This window comes from Elephas maximus, chromosome 3, assembly GCF_024166365.1.
Source record: "Elephas maximus indicus isolate mEleMax1 chromosome 3, mEleMax1 primary haplotype, whole genome shotgun sequence".
NCBI classification, from domain to species: domain Eukaryota; kingdom Metazoa; phylum Chordata; class Mammalia; order Proboscidea; family Elephantidae; genus Elephas; species Elephas maximus.
In genome coordinates, this window is record NC_064821.1 from 61,144,921 (window position 1) to 61,165,260 (window position 20,340).

The following is a 20,340-nucleotide window of genomic DNA, read 5'->3' on the forward strand; positions in this document are numbered from 1 at the left end:
TATTTTTAAAATGTCACACTCACCTTAGTGATTTTCAGGAACTTTGAGGGGTCCAGCACCCGACTGTTCTTGGCCCCCTGCACAGTATTCCAGCCACCTTCGTCCACTCTCTGGACGCCTGCAGAGAGAACAGAGTGAGCTACAGTCTCTCATCTGCTTCAGATCAGTTTGGAGAGTGAAGAAGGTTTTCAGCTCAGCTGTTTCAATCAAAACCAAAGAAAATAGACTAAAGGAGCTGTGTAACACTGCTCTAGTCTCCTTAACACCCACAGCTTGAGACTACCAAGCAGAAACATCTGCTCGGACCTCCCATGAAGCATTACTGACCTGGAAGAAACAACTGACACAAATGAGCAGAGATTTTGTGCTGGATAAGGAAGGGCCAGATCTAGTCTTTACAGAGTTAATGACTAGAGCACTCTGGGAGAAATCAAATGGAAATTATCGGTTCCAAAGTTAACTTCACTTAATGGTGTCAAACAACACAAGCATGCTTTGCTCTTCCTCCCGAATCTGCTTCTCCAAACTCTCAGCTGTTCAGGCCAAAAACTTGGGTGCTCTTTCTCTCACACCTCACACCCAATTTATTAGCAAATCTTGTCAGTTCAACCTTTACAATATATTCAGAATTTGGTCCCTTCCATCCACCACCAACACTAGTAGCTGGTTTAAGCCACTAACATCTCTTTCCTGGATTACTATAAAAACCTCCTCACTGGACTCCCTGCTTCCACCCTTGTCTACCCTTAATAAAGCAATCAAGATGATAGCGCTGTTGTATGCTGTCAAGTTGAAATTCTCATATTAATCCTATATGACATTGCAGAACTGCCCCATAGGGCTTCCTAGGCTGTAATCTTTGAGAGCAAATCGCCAGGTCTTTTCTCCCAGGGAGTTGTTGGGTGGGTTGGAACTGCCAACCTTTCAGTTAGCAGCTGAGCACTTAATGATTGTGCCACCAGGATTCCTTCAATGTGATACTAGTAAAGTATAAGTCAGATCATGTCCCTTCTCTGCTCAAAACATTTCTGATCTCTTTCTGTCTCATTCAGAGAAAAAGAGGTTACTTACAAATGGCCTACTAAACTCTAAAATAATCTGGCCCCATTGCCTTTCAAACCCCATCTTCTACCACTCTTCCCACTCATGCTCTTGGCTCTAGCCACACCGGTGGCCTTATTGTTCCTTGAAAGTGCTGCTTCAGGGTCTTTGTCCTTACTATTCCCTTTGCCTAAAACTCTCTTTCCCCAGATATTGACATGGCTTGCTCCCTCACCTGCTTCAAGGCTCTGCACAAAGATAACAACTTTAAGAGGTTCCCCAACCTCGTTACTTAAAATTGCAACCCCAACCACCAAGACTTGCACCCCCCGCCCGCTTTCCCTACTTTATTTTGCCCTACAGAACACCTGTATCTGACAAATTATTATTTCACTTAAATATTTGTTTATTGTCTTTTGGCCCCAGTACAATGTAAGCCATGAGAGGAAAGGAATTGGTCTCTCTTTTTAAGTGATAGGCTCTCAGTAAATATTTATCGAATAAATCAATGAAAGCCCATCAAACTGTCCAAAAGCTTTTCTGATCCTCATATACTTCTTGATTTTCTCTGCGCTATCTAATAGTACTGATCATGAACAGACTTGCTTCTTCCTTGTTTCTATGACACTTATATCCTAGTTCTCTGTCCTCTCCATTTGTTCTTTATCTGTCATTTCTGCGAGAGTTTTTTCTTCCGCTAGTTATCTGTGGACATCTCCATGGATTAGGCATTGATCTCTATTTCTTTCTCAATCTAGTTCAACAATAAAAGTCATTACCTGAAAGGCACTGTGGTAGGCACTAGGGTGAAGAAGGTGAATTAAATGTAGTATCCCATGTAACTTAAAAGTACTTTCTTCCCTGGGGGATTCAACTCTCATAGCAGCGTCAATGTAAGCTTTACTGTGTGTGTGATAAATAATAGCGAGAGATACCTGCTAATGAGTTGCCTCTAACTTATGGCAACCTTACCCACAACAGAATGAATACTGCCTGGTCCTACAACATCCTCATGATTGCTGATGTATTTGAGTTCATCACTGTGGCTCTTGTGCTAACCCATCTTAGCAAGCGTCTTCCTTGCCCTTGCTGGCCCTCTACTTCACCAAACATGACATCTTCCACTAGCGAATGATCCCTCCTGATGATGTCCATAGCAAGCCAAACTGGATAACGTTCTGTTGTAATCCACAAGGTCTTCAATGGCTAATTTTCAGATGTAGACTGCCAGGCCTTTCTTCTTAGTCTTAGTCGGAGGTTCTGATGAAAGCTATCTACCATGGGTAACCCTGCTGGTATTTGAAACACCAGTGGCATAGTTTCCAGCAAGACAGCAACACACAAGCCATCACAATATGACAAACTGACAGATGGTGGGTAATAAATAATAGCTAATGATTACTGAGCATTTACTATGTGCCAGGTGCTACGTTAAATGCTTTACATATATTTCCTCATTTCATCCTCACACAGATAGATCCTTTGTTCTACAGAAGAAGTGATTTATGTAAGGTCATACCACTTAGGAAGTAGAAGAGCTGAAACTCAAACCCAGACAGTTTGGCTCCAGAGTCTATGTTCTCAAACTATACTATATGACCAAATCACTACCTTGATCACTTCACTGCCCAGTGGTCTAATGAGCATTCCCATTTGGACACCCTGTGATCATGTCAAAATAAACAAGCTCAAAGGAAAAATTATCATTTCACTTCTGAAAAAAGATTTCCTCTTTTAATGTTCCTAAATTTTTCAATGGACTATTTTCTCAGGTGCAAAATGCCTTTTATTTCATCTCTCATAGTCTTTGCATCGTTTTCTTCCTTTCTATTCTCATCGCTGTCGATTCTCACCTAGGATTCTAGCAATGGCAACATTGCTGAGTTCAGTGTACCTCTTTAATTCATAATGTGAAAAGCAATTAGACTTACTTTATTTATATACCTCAGCATGACATTAACGAGCCCTGGTGGGACAAGAATTAAGTACTCTGCTGCTAACCAAAGGGTTGGCAGTTCAAATCTACCCAGCGGCTCCAAGGAAGAAAGACCTAGAGATCTGTTCCTGTAATGATTACCGCCTAGAAAACCCTATGGGGCAGTTCTCCTCTGTCACATGGGGTCACTATGAGTCGGAATCAACTCACAAACACCCAACAACAACAAAGCATAGCATTATTCCTTTCCTAAAAAACTCAGAATGGCTCTTTAATGTCTATCAAATCCAAAGTTCTAAATCTGGCCCCATTCTTCCAGACAAAGATTCTTCCATTCCTTTCAAACACCTAAAAGTTTGTTCCAATGAGGCTTGTTTATTCCTTTTCACAACACATTTATTTCAGTTTCATGACAAAAATTTGTCTCCCTCCCTTTCAAATACCAACTACCCTTTCAAGACCCATTTCAAGTACCCCTTCCTCAAATAAAGATTTCTTCCAGGTTTCTATCTCTTTTCTCTGAATTTAACAATCTTAATGGAGAATACATTTCATAACTGATAATATTTTCCATTTGTTTGACAAATGTTTCCTGTATTAGTTTTGTCTTCTCAGATAAACGGTAAGCTTTTAGAGGGAAGAGACTATATTTTCCACTGTTTTTGATATTCCTCACCAACACTGAGTATATAGAAGATGCTCAGTAAAGTCTTGTTGATTATGAACTTTGAAGTGGTTAAAGAAATCATGTCTAGTTTCTGTATTCTCTGTGTTTACTTGATAACTGGTCTCTGGGTAACACTGTTTCACTTATGAATTACCACTCTTTTCTTTGGGTTATTCCTTCTGATCTCATGTCACACTTAGAGAATTCCTACGTATCTGTCCTCCAAATTCTCAAGTTCTCTAAAACCTAGTGGACATCACCCCTCACCTGGTCTTCTTTTCTCTTTGGTCATGAGCTGTTGGACCTTCCTTTGCTCTTCTTGTTCTTCTATTTTAGCCTCTTTGTGTATCTGTTCAATAGTTTTAGGGCCTTGATCTGCTCTCCGAGATACCCAATTACACTATAAAAATAGAAAATAAGGTCATCAGCCAGATGGCAACAACTGAAAATAAAAATTAATTTTTTAAAAACTTTATTTTTCACTGGTTGTAAAGTATTAAATACCTTCAAAATTTAGCACCATGGCAGTTTCTCATCTGCTCATAGAAGGCACTATGTGCAGTTTGCAGATTAGAGCTAAAGAATTAAATACTTTTCAGTCAACTCAAACTACTGTATACTGATAATTCCAATCGACAATGGATAAAAAGAACAGAATAAATAAAAGACTGGCCCAAATGTGCTTTATTATTATTTATTACATTTGAAAGGAATCAGAGAAGATAAGGAACCCTGGGCCTTGCCTTACTTCATTGCCTTATCTACTCGGTTCATATCACACTCATGGTGGTCCTAAATCAAAGATGGCTAGCATTTTTCTTCCTTCCATGTCACACTTAGATTTAGCTTACAATAACTAAATGTAATTGACCAAAGTTTGAATTCAGAATGGATGATTTTAAAATTGCAATGTGGTTTGATAATCAGACTAAGGAGAATAAACATGTAACAGGCAGAGATAAATGCCTTTTACCCTTTCACAATGCTCTCCCATGGAGGTTTGCCAGATTGAGTTCTGAGGGTTCTGAGACAAAAGCATTAAGTACTTACAGATGTAAATACTAGAAGCCCCCCCCTCCTATATTATTTTTTCTACTTACCAGCCTTAGGTCTATCACATCCTGAAGCATGAATCGAATCCTAGATGATGTTTTTCTTTCTTTCACAATTTTCTCCATCTGATTAAAATACTGGTCCATACGAGGCTATAAGAGACAAAACCTTAGTATTTCTGGCTGAGGAATTCAAATGTAATTTTACCAGGTGCAGTTTTTTTTTAATTCAAAAATTTTATATGCAAATCGTTTTGTGACATCAGTTGCAATTCCTGCAATGTGTCAGCACTCTCCCCCTTTTCCTTTACACCCTGGGTTCTCCGTGTCCGTTCATCCAGTTTTTTTGACCTTCTCGCCTCCTCGCCTTTCCTCTTGGGCAGGTATTGCCTATTTGGTCTTGGGTACTTAACTGAACTAAGAAGCACATTCCTCATTTGTATTACTATTTGCTTTATAGGCCTGTCTAATCTTTGGCTGGAAACCCTATTGGTGTAGTGGTTAAGAGCTATGGCTGCTAACCAAAAGGTTGGCAGTTCAAATCCACCAGGGACTCCTTGGAAACCCTATGGGACAGCTCTACTCTATCTGTAATGTCAATATCAGTCGGAATTGACTCAACAGCAACGGATTTTTTATCTTTGGCTGAAAGGTGGGCTTTGGGAGTAGCTTCAGTTCTGAGTTAGCACGGTGTCTTGGGGGATCCTCCAGTCACTGTCAGACCAGTAAGTCTGGTCTTTTTTGTGAATTTGAATTTTGTTCTACATTTTCTCCCACTCTGTTTGGGACCTGGTACTGTGATTCTTGTTAGAGACGTCAGTGGTGGTTGCCGGGCACCATCTAGTTCTTCTGGGCTCAGGCTGGTGGACGTTCTGGTTCACGTGTCTATTTTTCTACGGGGAAATATTAAACAACTCAGGAAGCATCAAAAGAAGATGGAAGGAAGGCATAGGGTCACTATACCAAAAAGAATTGGTCAATGTTCAACCATTTCAGGAGGTACCATATAAGCAGGAACCAATGGTACTGAAGGAATAAATCCAAGCTGCACTGAAGGCACTGGCAAAAAACAAGGCTCCAGGAATTGACAAATATAATTGAGATGTTTCAACGAATGGATACAGTGCTGGAAGTACTCATTCATCTATGCCAAGAAATTTGGAAGACAGCTACCTAGCCAGGGAACTGCCAGAAATCCAAGCCAGATTCAGAAGAAGATATGGAATGAGGGCTATCATTGCTGATGTCAGATGGATCCTGGCTGAAAGCAGATGATACCAGAAAGATGTCGACCTGTGTTTTATTGACTATGCAAAGGCACCGGACTCTGTGGATCATAATAAATTACGGATAATGTAGCAGAGAATGCGAATTCCAGAACACTTAATTGTGCTCGTGAAGAACCTGTCCATAGATCAAGAGGCAGATGTTCAAACAGAACAAGGGGATACTACATGGTTTAAAGTCAGGAAAGGTGTGCATCAGGGTTGTATCCTTTCACCATATTTACTCAATCTATATGCTGAACAAATAATCCTAGAAGCTGGACTATTTGATGAAGAACTTGGCATCAGGATTGGAGGAAGACTCATTAACAATCTGCATTATGCAGATGAAACAACCCTGCTTGCTGAAAGTGAAGAGGACTTGAAACACTTATTGAGGAAGATCAAAGACCACAGCATTCAGTGTGGATTACACCTCAACATAAAGAAAACGAAATCCTTATAACTAGACCAATAAGAAAACATCATGATAAACTTGCATTGGGCAAATCTGCTGCAAAAGACCTCTTTAAAGTGTTGAAAAGCAAAGATGTCACCTAGAAGACTAAGGTGTGCCTGACCCAAGCCATGGTGTTTTCAATCGCCTCCTATGTATATGAAAGCTAGATGATGAATAAGGAAGACCAAAGAAGAATTGATGCCTTTAAATTGTGGTGCTGGAGAAGAATATTGAACATACCATGGACTGCCAAAAGAATGAACAAATCTGTCTTGGAAGAAGTACAACCAGAATGCTCCTTAGAAGCAAGGCTGGCAAGACTATATCTCACATATTTTAGACATGTTGTCAGAAGGGATCAGTTCCTAGAGAAGGACATCATGCTTGGCAAAGTAGAGGGGCAAGAAAAAGGGGAAAGACCCTCTCTTAAAAGCCTGTGAGCGGCCATCTAGTATACACCACTGGTCTTACCCCTTTGGGAGCAAAGAAAAATGAAAAAACTAAAGATATAGGGGAAAGATTAGTGCAAAGGACTAATGGACCACATCTACCACAGCCATCAGACTGAGTCCAGTACAACTAGATGGTGCCCGGCTACCACCACAGACTGCTCTGAGAGGGCTCACAATACAGAGTCCTGGAGAGAGCTGGAGAAAAATGTAGAACAAAATTCTAACTCAAAAAGAAAGACCAGACTTGCTGGCCTGACAGAGACTTGGGAAACCCTGAGAGTATGGCCCCCGGACACCCTTTCAGCTCAGTAATGAAGTCACTCCTGAGGTTAACTCTTCGGCCAAAGATTGGACAGGCCCATAAAACAAAATGAGACTAAAGGAGCACACCAGCCAAGGAGCAAGGACCAGGAAGCAGGAGGGAACAGGAAAGCTGGTAATAGGGAACCCAAGGTTGAGAAGAGAGTGTTGACATGTCGTAGAGTTGTTAACCAATGTCATAAAACAATATGGGTATGAACTGTTTAATGAGAAGCCAGTTTGTTCTGTAAACCTTCATCTAAAGTAAAATAAAAAAAGAAAAAGAGGAAGACCCTCAATGAGATGGACTGACGCAGTGGCAGCAACGATGGGCTGAAGCACGATTGTGAGGATGGTGCAGGACTGGGCAGTGTTTCGTTCTATTGTACGTGGGGTTGCTATGAGTCAGAACTGACTCAATGGCATCTAACAACAACAACAACAACACTATCTAGTTAGTGATTTTCCCTTTCTACCCCTCCCCTCCCTTGTAACCATCAAAATGCCCTCCAGATTCATCCATGTTGTGAGATGTTTTGAGGATTCATCATTATTCATTACCCTTGTGCAGTATTCCCCTGTGTGTATGTACTGTACTTGTTACCCATTCATCTGTTGGTGGGCACTTAAGCTGTTTCCATCTTTTGCTCCTGTGACTAATGCTGCAGTGATCATGGGTGTGCATGTATCTAGACATGTGATTGGTCTTCTTTCTCTAGAATATATTCCGAGGAGTGGGAATGCTGCATCCTAAGGTATTTCTATTTCTAGCTTTTTAAGGAGGTGCCGTGTCATGTTCCACAGCGGTTGTGCCATTTTACATTCCCACTAGCAGTGCATAAGAGTTCCAATCTCCCCATAACTTCTCCAACATTTGTTATTTTCTGTTTTTTGATCAGTGCCAGTAATGTCGGGGTAAGATAATATCTCACTGTATTTTTGATTTGCATTTCCCTAATGGCTAATGATTGTGAGCATCTCCTCATGTGTCTGTTAGCCACCTAAATATCTTCTCTAGTGAAGTATCTGTTCTTATTCCTTACCCATTTTTAAATTTGGTTGTCTTTTTGTTGTTGAGGTGTTTTCTATAGATTTTAGAGATTAGACCCTTGTTGGATATGTCATAGACAAAATTATTTCTCAATCTCTATGTTCTCCTTTTACTCTTTTGAGAGTGTAAGTGTTTTATTTTTAGGAGCTCCCAGTTATCTAGTTTATCTTCTGGTGTCTGTACATTGTTAGCTATGGTTTGTATTGCATTTATGCCATGTATTTGGGCCCTCAGCGTTGCTCTATTTTTTTCTTCTATGATCTTTACCACATAGAATTTTTTTTTTTATTAACTTTTATTGAGCTTCAAGTGAACGTTTACAAATCAAGTCAGACTGTCACATATAAGTTTATATACACCTTACTCCGTACTCCCACTTGCTCTCCCCCTAATGAGTCAGCCCTTCCAGTCTCTCCTTTCGTGACAATTTTGCCAGCTTCCAACTCTCTCTATCCTCCCATCCCTCCTCCAGACAGGAGATGCCAACACAGTCTCAAGTGTCCACCTGATATAATTAGCTCACTCTTCATCAGCATCTCTCTCCTACCCACTGTCCAGTCCCTTTCATGTCTGATGAGTTGTCTTCGGGAATGGTTCCAACAGAAGGTTTGGGGACCATGACCGCCGGGATTCCTCTAGTCTCAGTCAGACCATTAAGTACGGTCTTTTTGTGAGAATTTGGGGTCTGCATCCTACTGATCTCCTGCTCCCTCAGGGGTTCTCTGTTGTGCTCCCTGTCAGGGCAGTCATCGATTGTGGCCGGGCACCAACTAGTTCTTCTGGTCTCAGGATGATGTAGGTCTCTGGTTCATGTGGCCCTTTCTGTCTCTTGGGCTCTTAGTTATCGTGTGACCTTGATGTTCTTCATTCTCCTTTACCATATAGAATTTTAAATTGCCTAGGAATAACAATTTTATAGCTAAAAAGTAATGTGGTATAATTTTTAATTGAACTTATGATGCTCCAAAATAAAGACTACATTTTCTAGGCTTCCCGGCAGCTGGCTATGGTCATGTGACCAAGTTCAGGCTGAGAGATCAAGTGGAAATATCCTATGGCAGCTCCCTGGGAAGTTCCTTAAGATAGAAATGGCTGTGTCCTTTGCCCCTTTTCCCACTTTCTCTGCTGAGAAAGGTAATGCAAATTTATCATGATGGTTCTTATTGGTCTAGTTGTGAGGATTTTGTTTTCTTTATGTTGAGGTATAATCCACACTGAATGCTGTGGTCCTTACCTTAGTGACGGTAGAATATTAAGCTGGAAGCATCTGGATTCTTTTTTTAAATTGTGTTTTTTTTTTTTTTACAGAGCAAAATTAGTTTCTCATTAAACAATTAATACACATATTGTTTTGTGACACTGGTTGCCATCCCATGACACATCAACACTCTCCCCTTCTTGATCTTGGGTTCCCCATTTCCATGTGTTTAGCTTTCCTGTACCCTCCTGCCTTCTCGTCTTTGCCCTTGGGCTGGTGTGCCCATTTAGTCTAGTATACATGGTTCAGCTACATGTATTACTGTTTGTTTTATGGGCCTGAAGTATGAACCTCAGGAGTGACTTCAGTACTGAGTTAAAAGGGTGTCCAGGGCCATACCCTTCGGGTTTCTCCAGTCTCTGTCAGGTCTTTTTTTGCGTGAGTTTGAATTTTGTTCCATATTTTATTCCAGCTCCATCCAGGACCCTCTAATGTGACCCTGTCAGAGCAGTCAGTGGTGGTAGCCAGGCACCATTTAGTTGTGCTGGAGGATCTGGATTCTTGATCTCTGAGCTATCAGAACTATTTCAGACTTTTGAGCCACCAGACCAGCCACAGACTTATCTCCAAATTTTTGTTTACATGAAGAAGAAATAAATTTCAATTATGTAGAAGCTGCTGCTATTTGGAGTCTTCTGTCATGGGCAAACAGAAAACTAGCTGATTCAAATATTATGGAACGTTTCTGACATTGTTTCTTTGAAGCATTTTTAATGCCCCCACCTCTTTTTTGGACATTGCCATGTTATGTTTGAATTGTAGCAGTTTTAATAATTTCTTGTATTATAGTTAGATAGCTATTTCATTAACTAGAGCATAAACTTCTTAAGGGAGCTATTGGGACTTCCTCATTTCTGTATTATCCTCGGGCTTATTTCTGCCCACAATCTGCTATCTATACAAACGACCCGTGAAGTGATCATGGCAGAAGAAAAAGGATGAGGGAGAAATAATTTGAACAACCCACAAATGTAATGGAAATGTGGTAAGAAGCATTATGGCCAAATACTGGCAATGAGAACAGGCAAAAGAAGAAAAATAAACAGCCTAGACTGATGGGGGGAAACCCTGGTGGTGTAGTGGTTAAGTGCTATGGCTGCTAACCAAAAGGTTGGCAGTTCAAATCCACCAGGCGCTCCTTGGAAACTCTATGGGGCTGTTTTACTCTGTCCTATAGGGTTACTATAAGTCGGAATCGACTTGATAGCAATGGGTGGGTAGACTGATGGGGCAAAATGGAACTCTTTTGTTGATAGTCTTAGCTCTTTTTCAAGTGACCAACAGCCTTGCTGAAGGTCTGTGAGATTTTGGATTTTTACCTTTGCTTTCTCAAAGTCCAGGTCTTTGCCAATGGTAGTGAGTAGGCGACACAGACACTCCAGTGATTCTTCATCATGGTTCTTTAGCAGCTTCACCACGCAGTCGTGCATGATGGCCTCAGTCAGCATTTTCAGTTTAAAGAGTTCCCCAATAAACTTGATGTTACCAATGGATCTCCTCCGGGCTTTGTCCTTGGCTTCTTCCAGTTCATCATGAAGCCTTGTCCTCTCCTCTGGCTGTTGTGTAAGGAGGAAAAACAGAATCTTGATGATGAAAGCTGTATTGTACAAAAGATGCTAAGAACATACACTTAGATTCATGGTCCTTACCCTTTCTAGGAGTCAGGCAACCCCTTCGAGAATCTAAAAGAAGGTATGAACTACATCCAAAAGTTTGCATCCATTTTTAGGAGATTTCTAGAGCTCATTTCTGGCTTAGAGGGTTGAGTTGCTCTAACCTATTGCACTAACTCTCCTAAAGGGAAGGACACATTCCACTAAAACATGGATATTGTATCTCTACACAAAAAAAAGGCTACAGGCCTCTCTTAAAATAGTACGGATTGCTGTAGCTGACTTCATGAGACTTCTACTTGATAACATTAAAGTGCACAAGCACTGTCTTTCTGTGAAAATACTTACAGCACTGGCAGCTTCGAGTTCTTTCTGTTTCTTCTCAAAGACATCATCATCTGCTTTATCTTTTTCAAATTCCTTCTGGCAACGGTTCAGTAGCAGCTTCCGGAAATTCACTGTGTTTCCAGGCTTGTCTGCCATGGGTACTTTCAGCTGCATCCAGATGGGAAAATGAAAAAGTAGAAAGATTACTTAAAGACATTCAAAGATTTTCTCAAAATATTTATTTCCTTTATTGTGCACAATAATGCTGACTGAATCACAGGGAAGCATTCTACAAGAGGTATACAATTTAGCTTCAGGCATTTCATGATTAAATTGCAAGATCTGTCTTGAATTTTAGCCAGAAAAGATACATATTCCTTGTGCTGCATCTGTTATGGTCATGCCACTTTGAAATCCATCTGACATCATTATAACTATAACCCTGTACTTTTAACTCTGTAGGGTTATTTATTACTTTTGTCTTTTCTTAATGCCATTTTAAGTACTTAGGTTTAAAGAAACAAGTAGAAATACCATAAAACGAGTGAGAATTTCATGGCCATTAAAAAACTGTTACAGGTCAGATCTTTAGACAAAAGGCAGAAAGGGGGACATTTGAGGATTTTTTGAGATATATTTTCCTAAGGGGAATGTCAGAATATTATAATGCTAGTAACTCTCCTTGACCACCAATACACTATGTTTACTGATTATATCTTATGTGCAAAAAAAAAAAAAAAAAAAAACTTGTTCTCTAAAAGTTCAGCCTAACAAATGGTCACTTTAGGAACACTCTTTTTATATACAGAAAGACAGAGTGGAGAAGGAGAGGTCACTTGGAGGCAAACTGCTTACAAGGTTGCCATCCAAATCCAATAATAATTACCTTCTGGTAACTGCAATAGCTCATGTCTCCAAGGTTACTTATAACCAAACACAGGGATACTTTTATAAGTGTGCTTAGAATAAAAAAAGAGCAGACGGCAGTAGTGCTTCTATCTGACTAAAATATTTGATTTTATAGATAAAATACCCCTGAACACAATTTTGAATAGCTGTTGCCTAACAAGACAAAATGGTTTTTCTGAAATCACAAAGTGGCTCCCACAGTTCTGAAATATATATTTGGTCTTGGCTTAATGGCAGAACACAGGGAAAACAGAACGTACTGCATTTATGCTTATAAAATAGCTAACATTTTGTAATGGTTGCACGTTAATATTTTTAACTGAGAGCACACTAACCCACGGTCTCTGAAAGGTCATTTAATAAGTCCAGTTCTAATCAACCAAGGGACCAAGTGTTACCTATTTCTTTTCTGTAGGAAATGTTAACTTAGGAAGAGGAAAAGGTCATCAAAAACTTTTTTAGAAAATCACAGAAAAGCCAACATATCCTGATTTCCAAATTCAGGCTGCAAAAATGAAAGAGACTCCCAACTGAAAGGTCGGAGTTTCGAAACCACGGGTGGCTCTGCAGCCGAAAGTTGTAGCAGTCTGCTTCCGTACAGATTTACAACCTTGGAAATCCCACGGGGTCACTAAGAGTTGGAATCGACTGGACAGCAGTGGGTTTTGCTTTACAGATCATTTCACAGTCGGACCTTCTCTACGCACACAGAGGAGGGCCCAAGAGTTTATCAGCCTTCAAAGAACAACACATGACACAAAGCAAAGGTTTTCAAAAGCGAGAGTCAAAAGTAGTCTCTATATTCTACTACATAGGACACAGAACACTTAGTAAGTGCACTAATTAAGCAATACAAAATAGAACCAAGAAGTATACCCACAAGCAGACTGGCATAAAAAAGAGCACCAAAATGGCATCAGGTTCCAGAACAAACTAAAGGTTCTACAAATCAGCAGTTATAGCCAACTTGCTTCTTTATGGCAACACGAGTTAAACCAGGCAAAAAGTCCTATCCAGCTTCTTGGCATATTAACACTAAGAATGTAATTGATTAATAAGATAAAAAAGCCTGTGCTACAATCAATCAGCCCAAAGAGATGTTTCCTGCATTAGACTGACTGTGTAGAAAATGGAGGGACTTAGGCAACAATATGAAAATCTAAGCCACCACAGCCATATAGTGAGAGAAACCAGAGTTAAAATTAGTCAAAAAAAAAAAAAAGCTTGCAAGATAAAATAAATACAACTTGTAATGGCAAGGCATAGCTTTCACACCTTTTGTATATGCTATATATGTTGAAAGAGCTAGGTTACAGTTCAGAAGATTTGCTTACTTGTTATATAAACAAAAGCAACTCTTTTAACCCAAGTTTCAGTTTCATCATCTAAAACAAGAGCGGCACAATACATCTGTCTAACTTGGAGGTAGCTTTGAGTATTCAATGAAACAACATTTGATGGAAGCTTTGTAACTGTCACTGACAAGTAAGCTGTAACTGGGGTGTGCTGGGACACTGAAATTGAAAGAGTGCTGGAATCTTGAATCATAAAATCAGGGTTTGAATCCCAGCCCTTCAGGGTTTGAATCCCAGCTCAGTAACTAATCAGCCATGTGAACTTCAGTAAGCAACTCATCGAGCCTTAGTAGCCCTCATCTGTTAAAGTGATTCTTCAAGTGATTGCAGGTTGAGGGACAATAGAAAAATAGCTGTTGAAACAAGAGCTGTGGAGATAGTGAATTCCAGCTCTGCCATGTGACTCTAGACAAGTTACTCAGCTTTACCAAACCTCCATTTCCTTCTAAAACGGGGATGATAACATCCATCTCTTAGGACTGTTGGGAGGATTAAAAGAGATAGTCTAGGCAAAGCAAATAATAGTGGCTGACACATAGCCTTTCTTGGAAACTCTATGGGGCAGTTCTACTCTGTCCCATAGGGTCGCTATGAGTCGGAATCGACTCGACGACACTGGCTGGACACATAGTAAGGACACCCAAAACAGAATACAGTTATACTTAAACACCTGGAGCTGTATCTGACATGCCTATGATTAAAAATTAATAGTAATCTATATTGTAATAACATAGCTATTAAGGAAAGTATGTTAAAAAAAAAAAAAAAAAGTATGTAAGCAAAGTTTGCTCACTAAGTAACAGGAAAAGAACCACAAAGAACAAGAGATAGGAACATCTGCTATCCCAGAATGATGGTTAAGGGAAATTTCACAGGCACAGGACACAAAGAAATGTGATCACACAACAGCCTTTTAGATATACTCACATGGAAGTATTAAAATAGAACAATCAGCAGAATGGCCACAGATTTGAAAGTGTATACATTTCTAAAGGAACAAATGCCTAGCTACACAGCCCCCTAAAGACTTTTCTTTGAAGGTGATCTTGATGCTCTCTGGGAATGGTTGGCAGGGCTATGGAAACGGGCCAGTGAGAACATATCCTGAGATCGCTGATTCATGATTTTTTTTTTATACTTAAGAGATGATAAATTCCAACAAAATTATGACACGATTAAATCATGGACTGGATGGTGACTGGTAAGAAGATATGCTGGAATTGGTTAGCTGGAGCAGAACACGAAGAATGGACAAACAGCAGACAAGGTAGATGCCTGGAAATGTGATCATGGACAGTTAACGAAAATGAAAAGTGATGTGTAGCAGCATGAAAAAGATCTCTTTAGACAACTACGATTTTCATTTAGTAACAGTCCATGATCAAAACTAAGAAATATCAGTGTTTCAAATGGGTTGTTCGGGAGATGCTTTCCTTTTCTCCGGGAGCAAAGTAATCAAAATATTTTAGTAAGGCTGCTTGGTAAGCTAGATTCACTGGAGAGCACCTACCTTTTTATTTGTACACAGTAATAAACTAACAGTGTGATATGAGCTCTATGAGACCTGTTCACACACAGGTCAGCCAGCGATCTTGGATATGAATGTTGTCAGCATCGAGTAGTAATTTTCTTCACGCAGCAGGACCTGTACTGCTTACGTATTTGCTAGTGTTGAGGGTAGATACCTCTCATCCCCAAAGGATCAAATTCCCAGAGAATCACTGAGGGTCGTCAGTTATGTGAGTCATAACCAAACCAATCCAAACCGACTCACAGTGACCTTATAGGACAGAGTAGAACTGCCCCATACAGCTTCCAAGGAGTGGCTGATAGATTCAAACTGCTGACCTTTTGGTAAGCAGCTATAGCTCTTAACCACTGTGCCACCAGGGCTCTGTGTGGGTCATAAAGAACCTCCAACTATGGTACTCAAATGGGAGATCAGAAAGTAGAAGGATAAGCCCAAGCCTTGCTCAGGATGCTCGGGATTCTCAATGCTGCCTCAGAACATGAAGATGCTAGTAGTAACCCATGGCCCAGAAGCCATTTTGCCCTTCTCGTTTGAGGCAAAATACTTGGAACAATTAGTGCAATGTAAGCAAGTGGCACCTCTGTGCTAACTCTAAAGTCCTGGTTTCTCCAGAATAGTTTACTCTTAAATATGAAGTGAACAGCAATAAAGCAGTTGTTCGAATACAACTCTTGAGTTCACAGTGACATACTACTACCTCTTTCAGTGGTTATGTCTATCAGTGCTCTTAGTGAGCCACCTGTGAAAACTGCACAAAACATACTCCGCATGTACTATGAACACATCTATCAAAATGCATCTCTATTAGATATACCTGAAGGTGTATGTAGTGCTGTGGGATGCCCACAAGATTAAAAAAGGGTCAAGTTACGTGAAAGGGTTAGTCATTTCGTATCCATTTTTTCTTCAAACCATTTATTTTCCATCAGGCCATGTGCACGTCCCTCCTCCCCCAAGTGACTCCATCCATTAGCTGTTGCCCAAGACTGAGTTTTCAAGTCTGTGAGTAATTCCAGGCTTTATTTTCTGATGGTATTTGTGACTCTTCTGGTCTCTAAGTATCTTTACTATTCTCAGTCCTGTCATTCTTTTCACATCTTGCTTTGAGGCACATAAAGCAGCAATACTAAAAGCCCTGGGTCTAGCATAACAGGACGGAGTGCTCAAAATTCCACCTTTAGTGCCATTTTTCAGACCTGAGGTACACATGACCACCACAGCAGAGATAAAAAGTAATAAAGGTTTTGTAAAAGGTATAATCTTAGGGCATAAAATAAACTCTGAATTTGCTGGGAAGTTCAGAGACATATACTGAAATCCTGCAGCCTTATAAACCATGGCCATCAAGTTGATTCATGCTTAGAGACAACCCTATAGGACAGGGCAGAACTGTCCCATAGGTTTTCCAAGGAGCAGCTGGTGGATCTGAACTGCCACAGTCTTTTAAAGATGCTTAAAAAAAAAACTCAACCTGCCATGTCAATGGTATCAAAGGTCAGTATGAGAATTCTACTGAAGAGATGGCAGCCTACTGGATCACTTGAAAGGAACTTTTAAATTGGTTAGTTGTTCTTGCATTTACCCACTCACTCACAAAATATATGAGGGCCTATTATGTGCCAGGAACCATCTAGGCAGTGGGAATTCAGCAGGGAACAAAATAGAAAAGTCCCTGCCTTAAAAAAGCTTACATTCTAGTAGGGTTCTGTTATTAGGTGCTGTAGAGTCAGTTCTGACTCACAGTGACTCTACGTACGACAACACAAAACACTGCCAAGTCCTGCACCATCCTCACAATCATCACTGTTTAAGCCTATCGCTGGCCCATTGTTGCAATCCATCTTGTTGAAGGTCTCCATCTTTTTCGCTGACCCTCTACTTTATTAAGCATGATATCTTTCTCCAGGGACTGGCCCCTCAGGATAAGATAGGGATTTTCATTTAAATGACGATTAAAACAAGAGCACAGAAATTTAAATTTACACTTATTCCCATTTAAAATTTTAGGTACAGATTTAGATACAGGATATTTTCTCTTGTCCACTCTTCTCTGTGCGCCACTCAAATCAGTTGTCTTCCTCCTAAGAAAAGTGCTAAATTCTAGTCAAAAGCTTTGCTGTTTGTGGAGTCTTGCAGGCCTTCTCAATAATTCCTAGTTGAACTAGAGGAAACTGCATGGTTTTGTTTTGCATCTCCTTGTCATGTTTGTTGGATAACCTCTTTTGTGAAATGTTTGTGCAAGTCTCCCATCCACCCAAAATTGAGTTTTCTTTTTGATTTGTAGTAATTAAAAAAAAAATTATCTGATAAGCCCTTTATCGAATTTTTGTGTTGCAATTATCTTCTCCTAATATTCAGTTTGCAGTTTTACTCCCTTAATGACATTTTTTGATGAATAGTGTTCTTAATTTTATAGTAGCCCAATTTACCAATTTATCCCTTTGTAGTTAGTGATTTTTATGTCCTGATTAAGAAATTTTCAGGCTAGAAAATATTCTTTGATGATTATGAGAGGGGGCAGGGAAGGAAGGAGGAAAAGGGGTATTCACTAATGAGATAGTAGATAACTATTTTAGGTGAAGGGAAAGACAACACACAGTACAGGAGATCAGCAGAAAGGGACTAAGCCAAAAGCAGTTTCCTGAATAAACTGAACGCTTTGAAGGCCGCGTAGTAGGGGCAAGGGTTTGGAGACCAAGGTTTCAGGGGACATCTAAGTCAAATGGCATAATAAAATCAATTAAGAAAACATTCTGCATCCCTCTTTGGAGAGTGGTGTCTGGGATCTTAAACGCTGGCAAGCAGCCATCTAAGATGCATCGATTGGTCTCAATCCACCTGGAGCAAAGGAGAATGAAGAACACCAAAGACACAAGGTTAATTATGAGCCCAAGAGACAGAAAGGGCCACATAAACCAGAGACTACATCAGCCTGAGACCGGAAGTACTTAGATGGTGCCCAGCTACAACCGATGACTGCCCTGACAGGGAACACAACAGAGAACCCCTGAGGGAGCAAGAGAACAGTGGGATGCAGACCCTAAATTCTCGTAAAAAGACCAGACTTAATGGTCTGACTGAAACTGGAAGGAACCTGGTGGTCATGGTCCCCAGACCTTCTGTTAGCCCAAGACAGGAACCATTCCCAAAACCAACTCTTCAAACAGGGATTGGACTGGACAATGGGATAGAAAACGATGCTGGTGAGGAGTGAGCTTCTTAGATCAAGTAGACACAAGACTATGTTGGCATCTCCTGTCTGGAGGGGAGATGAGAGGGCAGAGAGGGTCAGAAGCTGGCTGAATGGACATGAAAAGAGAGAGTGGATGGAAGGAGCGTGCTGTCTTATTAGGGGGAGAGCAAGTAGGAGTATATAGCAAAGTGTATATAAATTTTTATATGAGAGACTGACTTGATTTGTAAACTTTCACTCAAAGCACAACAAAAAAAATCTTCAGACTAATTAATGTTCTTTTTAGTATTATTTTCCCCACTCTGGCTATTTTTTATCTTTTTTTCTTAATAGCTTTATGTTTACCAGCTTAGATACAGCTTTTTTTTTTTTTTTTTCTTTTTAAAATAGATGCTCAGGGATTGTAGGGTGTCTTTTGAACTGTGGCTTTACTATCTCCGCAGATGTAAAAATATCTGACCCATTATCTCTTCAACTATTGTCCTTTTCCATTTTTTTCCTTCTCCTCCTGGGACTCCAATTAAAGGGAAGTTAGACCTTCTTACAGAATCCTCTCCGGTTTTACCCTTTCTTTTGTATTTTTTGTCTTTTGGTCTCTGTCCTTCGCTGTGGCTATTTTCTACCGACCTATCTTCTAGTTCATAACTTTTATCATTGGCTGTGTCTGATCTGCTATTAAACCCATCCATTCTTAATTTCATTTATTAAATATTCAGTTCTAGAATTCCTACTTGGTTCTTTTTAATACTTTTCGGTTTTCTGTTGAAATTTTCAATCTTGTCTTCGTCACTTTTAACATAATAAGTATACTCAAAAACCAAACCCATTGTCATCAAGTCAATTCTGACTTACAGTGACCCCAGAGGGCTTCCAAGGCTGTAAATCTCTACGGAAGTAGGCTGCCACATCTTTCTCTTATGGAGCTGCTGGTAGTTTCAAATCGCCAACCTTCCAGTTAGCAGTTGATCAATTTAACTACTGTGCCACCACAGCTCCTAAACATAAGTATAGCCATTTTAAAGTTTGTGCTGGATAAAGCCAGTATCTGGTGCCTCTGTGGGACATTTTTATTGTTGTTGCTTCTGCTGGCTCTCATTCATGGTATCTTTTTTGCTTGTGTGCCTGATTATTTCTAATTGTGTGTTGGAGACTTGAAGACTTCGACTAAAAAAAGAAAAAACTGTTCACAGAAATAATTTGAAGTCTAGTATTATAGTCTCTAAAAAGGATTTTTGCTTCTTCCTGAAGATACATTGGGGACACTAGCAATCTGAAATCACTATAATCCAAATTAAAAGACTGAGATGATTTGATGTTAAGACAGTCCCTGTGAGAGCAGGTCAATTTCTAGTTTACCGTTATTCTAAGCATGTGGTCCTTTGGGATCCTAACCTAAAACACTGGGGAGTTTACTAGAGCCTTTTCCATCACTTCTTTTGCAGGCCCTGGCCCCCACTTTGGTCTCCCTAGTCCAGCAAGTCTTTGAAAAACAAGTTGTTCAAGTCTTTTTAGTTGCCTTTTCCAGATTCAGCATTGTCCACAGGGGAAACATCACCAAATGTCTGTCTTCTTTGGATTTCCGCTTTTTCTAGGACCTTAGCCTTAGTAATTCCTTTTAATTTTTTTTTTTTAATATTACCAGCTTTCCTGATTGTCCTCCATGGAAGAGCAGTCATTATCACCAGTTACTATTTACCTGTGTGTACTTTTCCTTAATCCCATTTCTGTCATAATTTTATTACATATGTAGTCGATGGATATTATTACTTTGCATATCGTACTATATTATTAAATTGTATTATATTATCCAGTACTGTCTTTGAGGTTGATTATGCTGATATATTTAGCATAACTTCATTAATTTTAACTGCTATATATATATTACTCATTTGACCAAATAAATTTTATTTGGCTTCAGGTAAAATTTACA

The 20,340-nt window shown here is 39.8% G+C and overlaps 1 protein-coding gene across 8 annotated transcripts in view; it reads right to left on the reverse strand.

Annotated features, from left to right (window-relative positions):
- The window catches only part of EIF4G3 (eukaryotic translation initiation factor 4 gamma 3), a 381,417-nt gene that overhangs the window by 52,184 nt on the left and 308,893 nt on the right, over positions 1-20,340 (reverse strand). For all 8 annotated transcript variants that reach the window (XM_049878174.1, XM_049878170.1, XM_049878168.1 and 5 more), the window contains 5 exons: positions 11,444-11,590; positions 10,802-11,038; positions 4,745-4,849; positions 3,912-4,044; positions 24-118 (listed from right to left, as the gene is read on the reverse strand). In XM_049878174.1, coding sequence (XP_049734131.1) covers positions 24-118; positions 3,912-4,044; positions 4,745-4,849; positions 10,802-11,038; positions 11,444-11,590 — 717 coding nt within the window. The remainder of the gene's footprint in view (positions 1-23; positions 119-3,911; positions 4,045-4,744; positions 4,850-10,801; positions 11,039-11,443; positions 11,591-20,340) is intronic.